General features: G+C 40.0%; 2 protein-coding genes across 3 annotated transcripts; both read right to left on the reverse strand.

Annotated features, from left to right (window-relative positions):
* Positions 1-4,075: 4,075 nt before the first annotated feature.
* LOC103722449 (COBRA-like protein 10) lies at positions 4,076-10,979 on the reverse strand. The gene is made up of 5 exons (XM_008813009.6): positions 10,312-10,979; positions 8,009-9,331; positions 4,590-4,780; positions 4,441-4,503; positions 4,076-4,151 (listed from the first exon to the last, which is right to left on the reverse strand). The coding sequence occupies exons 1-3, from the start codon at positions 10,859-10,861 to the stop codon at positions 4,641-4,643; spliced, it is 2,013 nt and encodes a 670-aa protein (XP_008811231.4). The 5' UTR covers positions 10,862-10,979; the 3' UTR covers positions 4,076-4,151; positions 4,441-4,503; positions 4,590-4,640.
* A 2,750-nt stretch (positions 10,980-13,729) lies between these two features.
* Positions 13,730-17,280, reverse strand: LOC103698319 (CRIB domain-containing protein RIC11-like). 2 transcript variants are annotated; one of them, XM_039131794.3, is made up of 5 exons: positions 16,895-17,280; positions 16,417-16,485; positions 16,191-16,288; positions 15,977-16,064; positions 13,730-14,655 (listed from the first exon to the last, which is right to left on the reverse strand). In XM_039131794.3, exons 2-5 carry the CDS (start codon positions 16,472-16,474, stop codon positions 14,432-14,434), a joined length of 468 nt encoding a protein of 155 aa, XP_038987722.3. In that variant the 5' UTR covers positions 16,475-16,485; positions 16,895-17,280; the 3' UTR covers positions 13,730-14,431. The 2 variants fall into 2 exon arrangements, with proteins under 2 accessions (XP_038987722.3, XP_088559935.2); XM_088703809.2 differs by lacking the exon at positions 16,895-17,280 and having other exon boundaries at positions 16,417-16,886.
* Positions 17,281-17,405: the final 125 nt, after the last annotated feature.

Raw genomic sequence — 17,405 nt, forward strand, 5'->3', positions numbered from 1 at the left:
ATGCGGAAGAAACAATATTTTTGTTGCTGTCGCTGTCAATAATCACATTACACATAGTCTTGTTGACGGTGCAGCAGGTTTTGAAAATGTTGTGGCGTTGCGATTCCTCTTCATTTCTCGGGGCAAATAGAATTCGCTGAACCACAAAAGAGGCTGGAACTCCCTGATCCGGCGCTGTCACCTCAATGTCTTCGTTGTCGGTCGGCTCCTCTTCATGCTCTTCCTCCTCATACGACATCTCTTCTTCATCCTCAGATTCGACTAGATTGATTAATCGCTGTTTCGGATATTCGTTAGACCGATACGCAACTTTCTGACACCTGTAACATTTTATAGGCATTGGTTTCTCATAGGGGTTGCCACTATTTTTTTGGGCCACCTGCTGCTCGCTGAAATTTTCAGCTCCTCTTGACGTGGATGTCGGTGGTGGTTGGCTCGAGGTAGCCGTCCCATCAATAGGCTTCTCTTTGCTATGGTGGAGTGCGAGGAAGATGCTCGATTCGTGGGCTGAAATTGATGCGCCTTCCATGCCGCCTGCGCCTCGAGTTTTAAGGCCAAACTTGTGGCTTCAGATAGGCTCCATACCGGATGTAGATCCACCTGATCTCGGATCGCCGGTTTCAATCCTCCAATGTACCTGGCCACTTGCTGATTTTTCATTTCTGACATGTTGTTACGGGCGTTGAGACGGTTGAACTCATCCATGTACTCGGTCACCATCCTGAGGCCCTGTCTGTAATTTTGGTATTGATGATACAGTGTCTGCTCGTAATTAGACGGAAGGAATCAGCCACGCAGATGTTGCTTCATCTTGCGCCAGGTGGTGATTTGCATCTTCCCTTGCCGCATACGATTGTGTTGCAATTGCTCCCATCATGCAGATGCTCCATCCCTCAACTTTTATGCAACAAGCTTCACCTTCTTCTGGTCCGGGATCTCCATGTAATCGAAGAATTTTTCTACTTCAGCCATCCAATCCATAAAACCTTCGATGTGTAGATTGCCGCTGAAGACAGGAAGATTTGAAGGTCGGTTCCGATCAATCCTCTTGGGCCTATAACCTGCTGGATTTGCATTGTGCCTTTGTTGCAGCCTATTGAACTCGTCGAAGGCCAATCCTTCGTCTTCTTCGTCGGACGACTTCGAGTAGACATGCTGCCTATGCTAATGGGGAGGGTCACGCGCCGGCACCGGTTGGCCACGAGAGAAGTTCTCGCCCGCTTGAACCTGATTCCAGTTGGGTTCCCTTATGTTTTCGATCCGCAACTCGTTGAGTGTCTGCTGGATGTTCCGCACAGCATCTTCAAGGTTGCGAACCACCGCCCAAAGGGCCGGCATCCCATGATCTCCGTTGATGGGATGGACGCTCCCAACACTGTCGTTTGCCATCGCCATAAGAAAAACCTGCTCTGATACCAATTGATGCGGCTGGAAGCGTGGGTCAATCAAGGAAGAACAAGACTTCCAATCGAGGAAGAAGCTTTGAATCCCAAGCAATCACTGTTTGCTGACTCAAAACAGAGCATAAAACAGGAATGCTGATATTCAGAAAACAGAACAGAGTTCTCTAGTTTTCAATCAATGGCGGTTGAAGAAAAAAAACAGAACGGAAAAAACCCCCTCAAGGTCTTCAACGATGCCTTATATAGGCTACACAACCCCAACCCTTTAACTCAAACGAAACAAAGGACTCCTACTCCAACCGGGATTCAACCAGGATTCAGAAAATAAAACAAACCAAACCTAAACCAACTTAAAACAGAAACAAAGACTCATGCCTCATTCAAAACAGAGTTCGAATTCAGAAGGACTCTTGACTAGACGAAACGGAAATCAGATGGTTGATCCCAACTCTTCGTTAATAGCGACTTCATCCATGGTCGAAACATCTCCACAGCTGCGACGTCCTCTGCGATCGGCAACCGGTTCTACGTCATAATTGGACAACTTATGTTGCTTGTGTAGTCTCAACTGATGGTGCGATTTTTTTCTCCTCTAAGCAAGATTCTCCATCTTCCCTCATTTGTATGTTGCTATCATCATGTTCTTTACTCTTTCCCCAGAGAACACTGTAAAGGCCTCCGACCATCAGGCTTCCACCTAAAACACTGCAGTATCAACATGAGACTAGTAGCCAAACTTCTACTTTAAGCATGTTAATATAAAATTGAGAAAGGAGATTTTGTTGAGCATGGAACTACACCTTCCCAAACCAATTTGTTCTGCTAGGAGAAATGAAGAGAGTATCATGGTGATGACTAGAGTTAACGGCATGAACATGGCTAAGAAAACTGGCCCTCTTTTCTCAATGGTCCATGACTGCAAGTAATATGAAACTCCAATGCCAATGATGCTCTGCGACATGCATCACTTAGACTATGAGTAAAAAATTGCTAGAAGAAATACAATAAGGGAAGTTGAAAAAATTAAGCAATCGTTAACCCTATATATTCCTCATTATTCTCTAGTGATATATATATTTGACATATAACTAAAGTAATTAAAACCATATACTAGTAACCATATACAAATCAGTCCGTCTCCTTTGGCTAATTTGATCATGTATCAGACTCGCTTTTATTTCTGTCAGTGATTAAGGTTGGTTTCATAAGATGCCTATAGTAAATGATTAGCACCATCATAAAAGACATCAAAGTATATCTTTGAAATATTGACAAACTAGGCCTTATATAATTATCTAATATCAACTAGCTAAGTCCGCGACTTGCGTTTATCAGCCTAGCAGTCTTCCACTTTGAAGCTTAAAACCTTTTTTTTTCTTGAGAAGAAAGCTTAAAGCCTTGAATCTTTTGGACTGCAGCATAATTTCCACACATCTGTAACCGAGCAATGCTAGCTATGGCAGCAGAAATAAATTCCCTTGCTAGGATTCCTCTTTAAGTTTAGTTTTGGAAATCGATCATTTTTCTTACACAATGTTTCACTGGAGCAAAACGGTGCACGCAAAAATATACTTACACCATAACCCACTGCGATTAGATTGATGTCGGAGCCCAACTTCCACCGAGAGAAGTCCCTCTCAGAAGCCAGTGCTATGAAGAATGATTGAGCGGTGCCAAAGTGGCACTGTAGGGTAGTGAATAGAAGCTTGGAAGGATACTCTTGCAACACAGGTCCCTATTTTGAAGTAAGATGAAAACGTTAGGGTGTCCATGTCCACTTTGAAGGATGGAAAGTATGATTAATGCCTAGAGTCATACCTGTAGCACCATCCACAAAGACAATGTTGAAGCGGCAATGGTCATGAGGAAGGTTCCCAAGATCCATGTATTGTGAGAATGGCTGTGACTTCGATCGCTGTGGCTATGTCCTTGGCCAAGGAGGGAATGGTGGATAAAGGATTTCAAGTGAGGTCCTTTGTAGAAGGCCATTGTCAAAATACCGGCTAGGCAGAGCACTACTCCAGAAACTTTTGCAATCCCTTTACGACTCCTTAACTTGATAGCTTCCATTCTGTTATGTAGAGGCACTGCCCGATTGAGACTTTATAGTAGCATTCATTCAAATAATTATCGTAATTTGGTATTTCATTATGATAGCATGATCTCCATATTCTCTTTTTGTTCGGTGACTGTAACTCCATGAGTGCAAGGTTTGTGGCAGCCATTCATCTTTCTATTTTGTATACTATTGGCTCTCTCAAAAACAAAAATTGCATATTACCATGATGAATGGCATATAATCCTATGAACTCTCGCAAGGCCTCCTTGTCATGGATGATAGTCCTAGATTCCCTGTTTTTTTATTTTTTTGTTGAGAACAATAGTTGGTGTTCAATCAGAATTGTTTGGATTAAATTCTTCAGAAATGCTTCTTAAGTTTAGTCCTAAATCCTCTTCCAGATTGAAGGAAATGTGCAAACTGCTGAACTAGAGCATAGTGTGTGGATCCAAAGCTTCTCTATCCTTATCAATATAAAATAGAACAGTAATCTTTCTGCAAAAAATCCATTGGAGTAGCTACTTATTGTTAAAAAAATACTAGGACTTACGAGCAACGTGATCGAGCCATACCCAAATAGAACAGCCAAAATGAAGGTAAGCACAGGAATGAAATTTATCATTGCAGCTGCCAATGTTGCTGAAGTATAATCAAGAGCCAGGGAGAGTATGTTGAAGTAAACCGCAAGCCTAACCACACATGCACACACAAAAAAAAAGTTAGAAAAGCATGAATAACTTTAGTGCAATAAACTAAAAAAGAACTGCTAAATCCGCAGTATGAAGGATGGTGTCACATAAAAAGAACCAGTGTTTCAAACTAAAGTAGATGTGCAGAATGAAATTTTTGTGTGGATAAATGAGTAGAAAATTAGGAACGCAAGAAGTGATGAGTTCTTCAAAGACTAAATACGCAGCAAAGAGTAGTCGTAATGGTCTGAAGTTAATTACTTGATAGCTATCAAAAGCCAAAACTTACCCCAAGAAAGCTAGCATGAAAATCTTGAAGCAAACCATAAATGGTAGTGGTGGAGCTCTTTTCCTGAAGAACAAAATTCTTCAACCATCCATGAATAAAGTAACTACTAAAGAATGGAATTATACAAAAGGGGGGGGGGGAGGGAGTACCTTTCAAGTACAAATGCGATAGGTGTCAAGAACAGAGCTGCAGATGCTTGTCTATAGAACACAAAAACAGTAGTGCTCATGCCTGTATTGAAGGCAGCCTTGGTGAGAATCTGCATGCCGACACGTATCAAACTTATCAGGACAGCAACCAGATAAACCTTTGCGTTGTTCATGACTAGAGCTTGGCTTAGAGCTTCTCAAGGTGGGGGGATGGGTAGAAGGGAAGAGAGAACTAGAAGTTGTTAAATGGATGCGCATGCAAAACATAGCAAAATAATATCTCTTCCTTTTTCCTCAATAAAAAATCTCGCTGATTTTGAGGACCAATCAGGAGCAAAAGGATGAGCAAGTGCTGTCTAAATGGACAAGATTCTTCGCCACTAGTAGCTAGCACTGACATATTCTATTTTTCAATCATCCAATCACAATATAGAGAACAAATGAGACAGGTTCCGTGTGTTGTCTGTGAGATATCATATGCCGTGCTTACGGGTAAACATAATTCTTCAGAAAATCCCCCATCCGAACTTAAACACATACACAAAGTAACCGTTGGATTCTCCGCAAACTCAAGCGCAGGAAAAAGAGGAGGTTGGAGGGGGGTTGGGGGAGGCGGGGGTGTGGAAGAGAAATCTGCTAACCAATTCCACAAAGCCATGCCGCGTGAGCATAGAACAATGATGTGCAATATGATCTAATTTCCAGCGTGGGAAAACCATGCATAAAACTATGATTACAAAGAGTGAACATTAAGCATCAGAATAGAAACTTTGCCCCAAATCCGGAACATAACATAGTCGTGCTACCATGAGATGTCGCCCCCGATAACATGCATGAAGCCCTATATATATATATATATATATATATATATATATATATATATATATATATATAATTTGTATAATAATAAAAGTGGTCCAATTTTTTACTAAACAAAGAGGTCCAGGTGCATGGCATCTAAATATCCAAGCTACATAACCCATATTTTCATAGTCATAAACTAAATTTATTATTGGCTTGCTACTATGCTTTGATGCATATTATCTCGACCTCCACTTGAATTATCCCTTGTTGCACCTAACAACTTGTTTTGTCTAAAAAGAACAAAGAGAAAGATGTAATTCTAGCTCAGTAAGTAACCATGTACTATCTTATATAACAATTTATGCATCAGTTTTATATGATTTAATGTGTCATTGAAAATAACTTTTATTGCAAATCAAGCATTTTATAGATATAATTACATAACAATTCATGACATGAAAATCTGATCATGCGTGAATAAATCATGGAGATAGTTAAACCATTTCACCAAGTAATTAGAGCATTTCGTAACAACCACATAATAAAACAAGTTATAAAACCAAATATGTTATTGCATATGCAAATTCCATAAATAGTCATATCATGACATAAAAACAATACTCTCGGACTAAATGCTCAGGTCACCTTGTAACTATGATAGGGTCGTAATCGACTATATATCACAGTCTGCCAACTATTAAAACCACTAGCAGGGCTGTATGCCAACTATTATATCTATTGGTGAAGGCTGTATGCCGACTATTATACCTATTGGTGAGAGTTGTAGAGGGTCGACGACTGCAGCCGGAGGAGCAGCCGAAAGTCCAGCGGCAAGACAATGGGCGGAACGACCATCAGATTGGTTTTTTTTTTGGTCTAATTCCAACCCTTTGCCAGATTCTGGCCATTGCTGGGTTGATCAGGATGAGGAAGATCGAGGGAGGAAATGGTTGACCTTGGCTCTGACGAGCTTGAGGTTGTGGATCTGGTAGCTCAAAGTAGGGCACAGTGAGCCCAATAGGGGAAAGGAAGAGGAAGGAGGAAAGAGAGGGAAGAGGAAGAAGATCATGGTGGAGAGATCCAAGGGGGAGGAGGCGAAGTGAGGCTATGGAACAAGGAAAGAATTAGAGTGGACGAGGCGGTCTGCCAAAAAAGGAAAGGTCGAGCGCAGAATCAACAATTCCAGCCGGCCCTTCCCTCTTTGGCTTGAGGTTCTAGCTAGGCTGCTGAGCTTCTTTTTTTTTTTATTTTTATTTTTGCTAAAGCGGGCATGTCAAACTATGCGAGTTCGGACACACCCAATAAAGTCAGAAAATAAAATATCACGGAATGTACTAAGCAAATCCGCATCTCGAGTCCACAATGTACCACCTGCGTGATTGGCCGTATATAAGCAAATATGTATATATGCTTTTTTGGTAAGGTGATGATGATGGCTTATGTGCACATTATTTGTATGAGTTTTTCAAGTATTGATATGATATTTATTTTATCTGATATTATTCCTATGATTATTACTTATGGTATAGCAATTCGGTATTCTCAATAGGCTTGAAAAGCTCATATCCTTTCTTGCATTTTTTTCAAAGTCACAGAAGGCGTATTTTGGAATGGGAGGGACAATGAGCTTGTGCAGCTAGTAGTTAATTAGCTTGTTATCTCTTTTATTTTGCTGATACCAATGCACATTCGAAACCTCGTATTTGAACTAGTTGATAATTTAATATTAGTGGTTTTATTGGATTGATTTAGTTGTCATTGGTTTTATGTGGATATTATTCATCTTAGGCCTTACATGATCTTTAGGGCTTCATTTTAAGGATTATGTGGCCGTGTCACGTGTTCGGTATTCGACCTGGGTGACGGGTTCAGAGCATGACAGAAGATGTCCAAAAAACATAAAGATAATAGATTAAAGATGTTCTATTTTCTCCCCTTTTTTCTTTCTTTTTTCTTGAGAAAATTGGATGTCATATCTTCTCATTTCATCACTAATGATATTTTAGATGTGAGACCAAAGCCAATATGATCAAAAGAGGAGGTCAAAGCCAGCGCTCCTATTATCAGCATTTCCAGATATACAACCCTTAATGAGACAACAAGAGCATGATGCTGTTCAAATTGAAAAACAAAAGAAGTCGTTTCCACCTTAAAATTTTTTTATAGATACACAGAGCTACAAAAGAAATGCATAAATATACATCTAAGCAAGCACTAATACAGTAGTACCATTTGTGGCCTCTGCATCACCATAGAAATCTGTCCTAATTTACCTGTGGCTGGCAGCATGGAATCTTGTTAGTATCAATCTGCTAACTCAATTATCCCATGTTTTTGCACCTCTTGCATCGTTTCATGAATGTTTCGACCTATCTTTCAAGCGAGTTATTCGGTGGATCACCTGCAGATTTTAGTAACAAACACTGCACTACCAGAATCTATCCAAAAGTGAATTTCCCTAGGAAACTCAGTGTAAGACTAACAATGCTCAAAGACTTGATCTCACCACCCTGTGGCTCATCAACACCAGTCATCCTTTATCGATACCAACACCACTACTGCAACCAAAACTATGTGTAGAAGGCTAACACCATGTCCATATCCGCATCCTAGTGGTATATCATCAGGAAGTGCGCACTCCTCGCCATTGAAATACAACCTTGTTGGAAATCCATCCCCGCGTGGAACATCGATACCAGGTGTCTTCTGCTTTGTAAATGAAACAACTGACTGCTGCTTACCAGGAACTCTTGGATCCACAGCTGGGTCCTTCCCATCCTGCGCCGGCATCAAGTAGTTGGCACCCTCCAATCCTTGGAGGAAGACAGTGTTCTTGAACTCATCTAGCTTTGTACCATTGAATGAATACACTTTCTCATAACCATGATAAGCTTTGTCCATTTGAATCGCCGCAAACCAGTTCTTGAAAGTGTAGCCCCCCCAATTGAACAGTGTGATCCTTGCAGTCCATCCATTCCGGTAGTTGGATAGTATGTGCCAATTGATGCTAACTCCGCAGTAGTCCCCGCATGGTAGCGGGTTGGGGACATGGCGGTGCTTGATCTCAGCCCAGGCTTTGGCCTTGGCCGTTCTGTTCTGAAAGGGGATGAGGAGTGCTTCTGAAGGGAGAAGCAATGGAGGAGCATCTGGATCGCAACCCGCTGCCTTGGAGCAGCCACAAGCACATGTATTGCAGGGGACAACCGAGTCATTATAGTAGGCAGAGAAGGAGACGCAGCATCGTGAATTCCTTCGCTTGGGCCTCGTTATCTTGCACACAACTTGCCAAGTAGCCAGTGCAATGCTCTCTGACATGAGACCGCTTGGGTCTGGAAACTCCGACGGCCTAACTCTGATCGGTGGACCGCAGACGTAGTTTGGGTTGAGGAAGCCATTGATCTTGAAGTTCTGAGGAGGATACAAGGCGGTCCGATTAAGGTCCGGTGGAATCTTATATACCTGGACCTGGAAGACTGCCTTGGACTGGCTGGGATCCATGATGGATGGAAGGAGGGTGCCATTCTTGCAGCAATCAGGAATGTTTCCAATGGTGTTGTCTTTGGCTCTCTCAGGGGGGAGGTCTGTAATGATGGGCTTCTTCTCACAGTTCATGACCTGCGAGAAATCTAAGCTCTGGTAATAGTTGCCAGCTTCTCCAAATACGCAGTCGGAGACGTCTTTTTTGAGGGTGTATGCTCCCCTCAGGCTGTAGATGAACTCTCCGCGCTTCCACTCCCATGTGAGGTTCCAATTGTCGAGGCGGCCGATGGTGTTGTTGTTCTCGATGGTCACCTGGGCGAGGTAGTTGTTTCCATTGGCCTGGATGACATCGTAGGAGATGAGGAGGTCGCCTTTCTGGCGGGGAAGGAACCTGGTGGTATCGGTCTTGTTGGTCTTGAGCTTGGGGTCTTTGACACAGCATACATACATCTGGCTCCCTGCAGCACAGATGACAAACTCCTGTAAGTTCTTATGGCATCTCGTGTAGCATGGTCCAATTGAAGGAATGATCTGTGCTGCAACTTTGGATTCGAGAAACATGATGCTTTCGAGCATGCCAAAAATGTCTCATTACAAGGGAAGTTCCAGTAAATGGCATGCCTGATAAAAGGATAACATATTCTTGCTTAATAGAAGAATCAAGATCAGTAATTTCAGTTAAATTCTTCTCCATTATTTCTTCCTCAGACAAATTTCTGTTTAAGTTGCAACCCTATGTTAGTTTACATATGGGCATATTTGGCTATAAAAAAGCTACCTTTATTTCTAACATTTGTAAAAATTTTCAGGTTGTTCGCATTCAAATGCATGCTAAGTAAGGTTTACAGACTGCGAAGAGCGAAGTTGATTCGAATTAGATTGCTTGCCCTCAAAAGAACTAAATTGGCAAACACATGCTTTTCATCTTTGTGAAAAAGAAAACTTATTAGACTTTTGTTTGCGGTTTCATTAAATAGTAATATGTATTTATCTTGTAATTGGAAGACATAATAACATTTTTTTTGAAATCATGACCCCATATGCATGGATCGAGATATTTGCTCATAGGATGGCTACTTCTAAATGCACACCCTATAAAATACTTTGTAGTTATCATTATTCATATGTTCATATAAGCATGAGAAAGCTACCCTTGCAATTCAAAGGAGTTTCACATCTGTTAACTTGGAAAGAAGGGATATAATTGACTTTCCTTCTCGTTCTCTAATCAAATGAAATAGATTTCATTTTTTTGAGTACCTCCAAAAGAATGAATGCTACCACCATACATTAAATATCCGTCCACCATGAAAAAAATTCTTCTATTCCATCATGAACAATCCTAATGCTAAAATATATACGCATCATTGTGTTCGTAAAAAAGGGGAAAAAGGGACTATCATAAAACAATGTAAATTATCAAGTATGATATTTATACCTTGGTGAGAGGGTGAAGGACATTTAAACCCATCATTTTCCAATTTAATTGTCTTCGGCATGGGGATTCCCGGCGGCTTCACCCCGAATTGTGTCCCGGTCAAGTCGACCTTCACCTGAATCTGTGTCAAGTCCCCGGCGGTGTCGATTGCGTTCAGAAGATCGGATTGTGGGAAGCCCGACAAAGATGCGCCATTTCCGACACGGGCTGGATAGTCTGTTCCATCTGTGATCACCGCCCCCAACGCCGACACCAAGATCTCATCATGCTGAAACCCAATGAACATCTTCCATGCCCTGAGGTCTTCCGTCATTGTATTCAGTAAGGTGGCGGTGGACTTGAAGGCGTAGGACTGAGCTGATGCGTTCTTGACATGAGGATACTCCTTGGTGCGCGTGATGAAGGTGTAGGTCAGGAAGACTCCATTGCAATTGTCTGCGTCTAATGGTTCAGCTGTCTGCGCATCATTGCTCTCATCCTGTGCTCGTATGCCGGTAGAGATCGAGAAGTAGATGAAGAAGACCGCGAAGAGGAGGGCTCTCGGCGGCATTGATGCAGAGATTTGGCGTCTTTCCAACCGATAGTGGTGGGTCGGACTTGATGAAGAATTGGATTTTGAAGCATAAGTTTTGTGGGGATTTGGAGTTCAAAGGAGGAGGAGGTGGTGGTGGGCAAGATTGGTTCTTTGTTTTGTTAGAATTTTGCACAGAAATATTTGAGTCATTTTCGCTATGTATGCCCAAAGAGACCCAAGCTTGAATCGTGAGCAGGGGGAGAATGGGAGACCCAGTCAGTTGAATGTCCTCCTCTGGGTTTGACGGAATTGGAGGGAGGAGGCAACGGTCACTAATTCCCCTGACGTCGTGTGACGCACGTGAGTCTGCTTTAGTTAAAAAAAAAAAATAAACAAAAGCTAGGAGGGCCAAATCCATCACCAAGTGAAAAAAGATCTGACTGGTACCATGTGACCTAGAGCTTCGAGCTTGTATTGGTCTCGAATCGGAGTTTTGCAAGCATAGAAAGGATTTTGGATCGGCACTATGCAACCATATAGAGCTCCTGGGTTTTTGGATTAAGTTTTTTTTTCTATCTTAGTATTTTCTCTTTCTAGTTGATTCTGAAAAGTTTGAGTGGAAGGAATTGGTGAGTAGTCTTGGTTGCTACATAATGGTGGAACTTTTAGTAGACCAGTAGAGGGTTCCAGATTGTTGGATTCCTCGAATGATTTTTGATATTGATTTAGTTCTGCAGGGGAACAATCTTTAAGATAAAACGACATTGTGCAGGTTCTGTGCACCCCAACTCGTAGATCGCAGTGTGGGCAGATGATTAGTCTGTCTAGGTTGTTAGTATAGAGATAAGAATCCTTGTGCACTCGCCTGCATGATTATGATATTCTGTACATATACATATGATATGTTAATGATAAAGATAAGTAAGATGCAAGAATTTTTATATGTTGGTTTCTGTATTAAACTATATTTTGATCATGTATGCTTGTGATTAATGGTATGGTGGATGCATATATGAGTATAACTTACACTTGCATAATTGGACTAATGAATGTGATGTTCTAACTAACCATGTTATATTGATTGTCTTGTCACGAGCGAAAAATGAAACACTTATCGATTGCTTCATTACAGGTTGGAAATGTGACATTTATCGATTGCTCCAATACGTGCGGAAAACATGACCATGGTTAGTCTTAAGCCAGAAATAAAAAGAATTGATGTGTGATGCGAACTTGATTGACTGAACAAGAACTCTAGGCTGATCTCGCTATCATTGATTGCCCCTTCACAAACCGAAAATATAATACTACTGATTGCCCTATTATGGGTGAGAAAGTGACACCTATCGATTGCTCCATCATAAGTTGGAAAGCTCACACCACTTTTTTTCTTTTTCTTTTAGAGCTTGTTTGGTTCGCGGAAAGCATTTTTCCTCCTAATCTTACAATGCACTACGTTGTGTGGCACCATACTAATCATCATCTCCATGAAAGACGAGCGATTGCTGTGTGCACGATCACGTAGCGTAGGATACAACTTCTGGCGGGGGAGGAGGATGTAAAGGTGGGCTTGAATGCTTGATGGGGCTGTCTTTGGGCTTCAGAGGGCTTCCAGGGGGAGGGGAGGGGAGGGGACCGGAGTCTCATCGGGAAGGACGGAAAAGAGGGGGTGGTCTTCGATTTGGATTAGGAGAGCTAATTTCGGACCACTTTAGTATGGCTAACGTGGCGAGCCAGGATTAGGCCTAGGTACAAACTTGTCTAATAAATACCTCATTAATTGTTAAAAGAATATAGAGAGAATATTTCGATCAATTTAGTTTATCAAAGCTAAAGAATCTATAAGCAATAGGTTATCTAATTACAGAAAATTTATATAAATATAAAAATCAGAAAATAATGTGCAGATATAAAATATTATAGAGATGAATATCTAAAAATTTTAAACAATAATGGGATGAACAACTAGCCCGTAAAGGCTAGCAAGCAACAAGTTAATTTTTTATCCATCTATTAAAACACTTATATATAACACGAAAGGGTTGAGACTGACTTCACTGGCTCTCAAAAAAAACATAAAACCATGGTGTTTTTTTTTTTGCTCTGAGACATGCAACAACCCCATCCCATGTAAACTCTACCAAAAGTATTTGTTCCCTTTAAAAAAGATTAGACTAAGCTATCTGGATGAAACTGGGATGCCATTATAGCCATCCATCTCATAGCACAAGTTCTTTTGTATCAAGCACATTACACGCCAAATTGTACCCACTATCAAAAAGAAGTGTTGAAGGTGAAATTATAAGGCTGAGCTCACAAATTGCCCTGTTCTCCATGCGCATGCATGATGACACTTGGCAAAGGTTTAGGTCACTATATTACGGCGATTTAGTGCAATGATTATGATTTTGACTTGAATTAATTCAAGATGTGTTTGGTTTTGTGATTGATCTACACGCAACCAAGAAGTTTAATAGATGATCCCACAGAAGGTTTGTCACAAGTGTGACGGACAAATTACGACATGTCCTATAAACATGTGCCCTGTCCAGGAGGTTAGCCTGATTTGTGTCTTGGAAGCTTTAATCTTGCCTCTTGGTAAATGGAACCCGCACTATGGTCGACACTACTTGCCCCAACAGCATTTATTTTGCGATCTCTAAATTGATATTTGAGGAGTCTAGTTATTGTTTCAAGATTATAGATATTATTTACCTAGTAAGCAGGCAAAAAAAAGGCAACTTAGTAATAATCATATTTCATATATTATAAATTTGGAATACACTATATATATATATATATATATATATATATATATATATATAAAATCAAGCTGATCAATTAGATTCTCCTGTTTTATATTCACTTTTGGAATATTCACATTTCATATATTGTATATGGGCATTTGGAATTTCGGGTTACCACTGCCTGGGGTTTGATTTTGACCCAACTTATACATTGGCATTGCACTTCAAGAAGGCATGGAACATATTTTACTATGATTTGGAAAGAAGTCTGCACCAATCTTTTGGTTTTATAAAACCACCAGTAGGACATGGTTCAAGTATTCCTTTATCATTTCCTGTTTGTTGTATCCACTGTCTAACTCAATTCAAACATCGACATCAACAATTTTCTTTGTAGATTATATGCTTTATCCAATTCTGCCTGTAAATAAATTAAATCGTCCAAATAAGCAGCATAGATGAAAGAATTATGAGATTATCAGCTGGATCTAATAAACAGCTAGAAAAGAAATTATATAAAAATTTGCATAGTGAGAAGGTTAAATAGTCAAATTTACAGAAGAGATTACCGACTTACAAATTAACTTACCTTCTACCTTCCTCTTCTCTCTTCCCTCATAAAATAACAAGCAATAGAAGGTTCAGAATTCAGGCCATGGACGAGTGAAAATAGCTTCAGAAGTATTTGTTATCGGCATTCGCTAGACCAAAGAAGAATTCTGCCTGTGCAAACCTGCCAATCAAGCTCATGCTCCTTCATTCCTTATAGGCATAACATAGCCACCAAAGAAGTCTCGCATCAAGGATTCATCAAACCATGTGAAGTCTTATGATCACTCTCGTGGTTTTGTCCTTAAAGTTATTCTAATGTACAAATTTGGCTCATTTCACCAGCTTCCTCAACCGTGGTGCATTGCGCAGCTCTTGACCTCGATGACCTTCTCGAAGATCTTGATGAAGATGATGGAGATGAAACCTTACACTTCTTTCGTTTTGTCTTTCTGGGAGCTTTAGGTTTATCAGGGTGAGTGCAATCTACGTTTGCCACAAGAGTTGGCTGGAGTCCTCTAGGTTGATCAGATTCTGTAAAAATGAAAAAAAATTATGGTATAAATATATATCATGTAAACCATATGGGTGGAAGAAGAAAAAAATAAAGACATGCAATGTTTAAGGAAGACTTAAGTTAGTCAAATTCAATAATTATGAAGGCTAAGAAATTCCTATAGCAGACATGTTCTTAAGTATAAACCCAAGTGGTGAGATATACTACTATTATCTCTTATCTCATTGTGCCTTGCAAACTCTGAAAGGTTTATGCTCTTTAATATAATTGTACCACCAAAGTTTCAGAGGATGTTATAGGCTGATTGTTGCAACATATAGGTAATCCAAAGCAAATTAAGGGTTGAGGGCTTGATGTTTTCTCCTCTCTCTCTCTCTCGCTCTCCTGAAAGAAGTTTCCATTTTGAATTGCAACCAGCCAAACTACTTTAAATGGGTGGAGGAGAAATTAGAAAATAATATACAGTTAGCCATGCCGAAATTAACAAATGATTAAGCCTAAAATGCTCAAGCTGTTCTAATGTAGACCTTCAGTTTCACCTTGTTTCATCTAGTTTTCTAGCATCCAAATGACACCTAACAGAATTTCATATTTAAAATTAATACTCCCTCCACCAACAAGGGATTTAGCTTTCAATAAATGAACTATATATGTTTGGAGCAGACTCAACTCTAGCATGTTTATTTAGATTTTTTTAAAAAAAAAATAAAAGGGAAGAAAAATACATTTCTAAAGAAAGAGAGTAAGAAGAGGAAAGAGAAAATAAAATACAAGGCTAGTCATACACAAACCCAGCCTAGACCTATCAGCCAAACGGATTCAAATTTCTAAAAACTTGCCCCATTGCTAAAATTTCTGCAAACTCTGTTACCATCTTTACATAGAGTGAACTTGTAAGTTGAAATGCTTGGACAATAATATAAACATTCGTATATACACACATATATACATACATACATATATACATACATATATATGTGTATTCAACTTTTACTTTGTTCATATTCATCATTATAATTATAGGCATTTGTAATGTATAGTGCTGCTATTCTATGTATTGTCCTGCTATGATTTCTAGATTCGGATTTCATTTTATGAACTAGTCGTTTGTATGCCTTCTCGAGGCAACTATCATGTCTTGTAGAGTCTGGCACATCAGGATGCCAGCCTCAAACTCTCAGTGACAACAATCCTATGAAGTCTTGGTAGCATGCTAGAAACCCATCAGTCCATCAGGTTCCCATGTACACATTATGTAAAACACTCAAGCATAAATTAGTGTCCTAATTAAGCTTTTTACTAGAAGAAATTACAAGGAGAAGAAGAAAAGAAACATACTTTGAGAAATCCTAGAGGTCTCTCTGGTCTGTCCATGGCTACTAAGAGGTGTTGTTGAGAGATCATTTGATGTCTTGAACTCGTTCATCTTAAAACAATCAAAGAAAGACATCATTTTATCGTTATCTTGAAAAGATAAGAGCAAATATTAATGATAAGGAAAGAAAATTTGAAGTCTTTTGCCTGAGCTTTTTTACTATAATATTTTGCATACCCAGCTAGGAGCATTCACAGATGCACTATCCCAACCAATGTGCGCCACATGTTTCACATCCGTTGGGTATCCAATCTCCATCTCATGCTCCTTGACAACTACAGACGAAAAAGAAAATCCATGCAATGGTTTAAATCTCATTGGCAAAAGAATCAGTGTAACATATGAATCTTTGAGTTGTGAAACATGAGACAAATATAGGGAAATAAAGATCCAAGAGCATTACCAAAGATTTGGGTGATATTTTTGAACCCCTTGAAGAACCCTTTCACCTTGGTTGCCATGGGAGGACCACCTACAACCCACCAAACCATTTGCGCAAGAAACCATTTGCACAAGATATGATGGAAAAACAAAAAGACGGGGGGTGTTGGGGGGGGGGTGAACAATTAACCAATGGCATGTGCTTTTCTTTATGGAAGAAATGCTTGGATTCTATGTAATAAATGAGATGCATTTGATGTGCTCTAAATGCCCCTTCCGAGCAAAGGACATTTCGTTCATTCATGACATCTTCTTTGACTTGTCAAAATTCGAACCAGTCCTTCCACTTGGATGACAAGCCATGCCAATTCCATCATTCCCCAATTAAATCTTTTTAGCCACATTTGATATGTATGATGAAAGAAAGCTCCAAGTTCGAATCCACTATTTTATTAAACAAGAAAAAAAATGGAGCATACAGAGGAGCACTAGAAGTTTACCTTTATGGAGATAATGATGTATCCTTTGAATGCAAGGGTTCTTGGGGTCCAGGATATTCAAATGAAAACTTCTTCTTCTCCATCTCCCTTCACATTCATTTTTCTTGAATGCTGCAAAGAAGACACCATGAAAACTAAGGTCTTTTATCTAGCAATCAAAAAATCAAAATGGAGAACTCCTTGGTGGAAACAGAGAGAGAGAGAGACAGAGAGAGGTTGGATAGGATGGGAAGAACAACAGCCAGATGACTCTTAAGATTTTAGAAGGTCAAGAGGGGTCTCAAATTCAATGGTTTACGTTGGTGGTTAAGCAGATGTGGTGGCTATTAATCTTCTCTCTCTTCTCTAATATTGGGATGAGTCACGAGGAACCATGACCCATCTTAGCTCTTAGGATGCGGCGCCATTGTTGCATCATTACAATACTATATTTATGAGGGTGAAGCTGCGCCACCTGATGACAGTGCAATTATCTCCAACTCAGCAGCTGATACCTGTGCTTGCTGCAGGG

Source organism: Phoenix dactylifera, chromosome 9 (genome assembly GCF_051530095.1).
Source record: "Phoenix dactylifera cultivar Ajwa chromosome 9, Ajwa_hap1_PhDact_Kaust_v1.1, whole genome shotgun sequence".
In the NCBI taxonomy this organism is placed as follows: domain Eukaryota; kingdom Viridiplantae; phylum Streptophyta; class Magnoliopsida; order Arecales; family Arecaceae; genus Phoenix; species Phoenix dactylifera.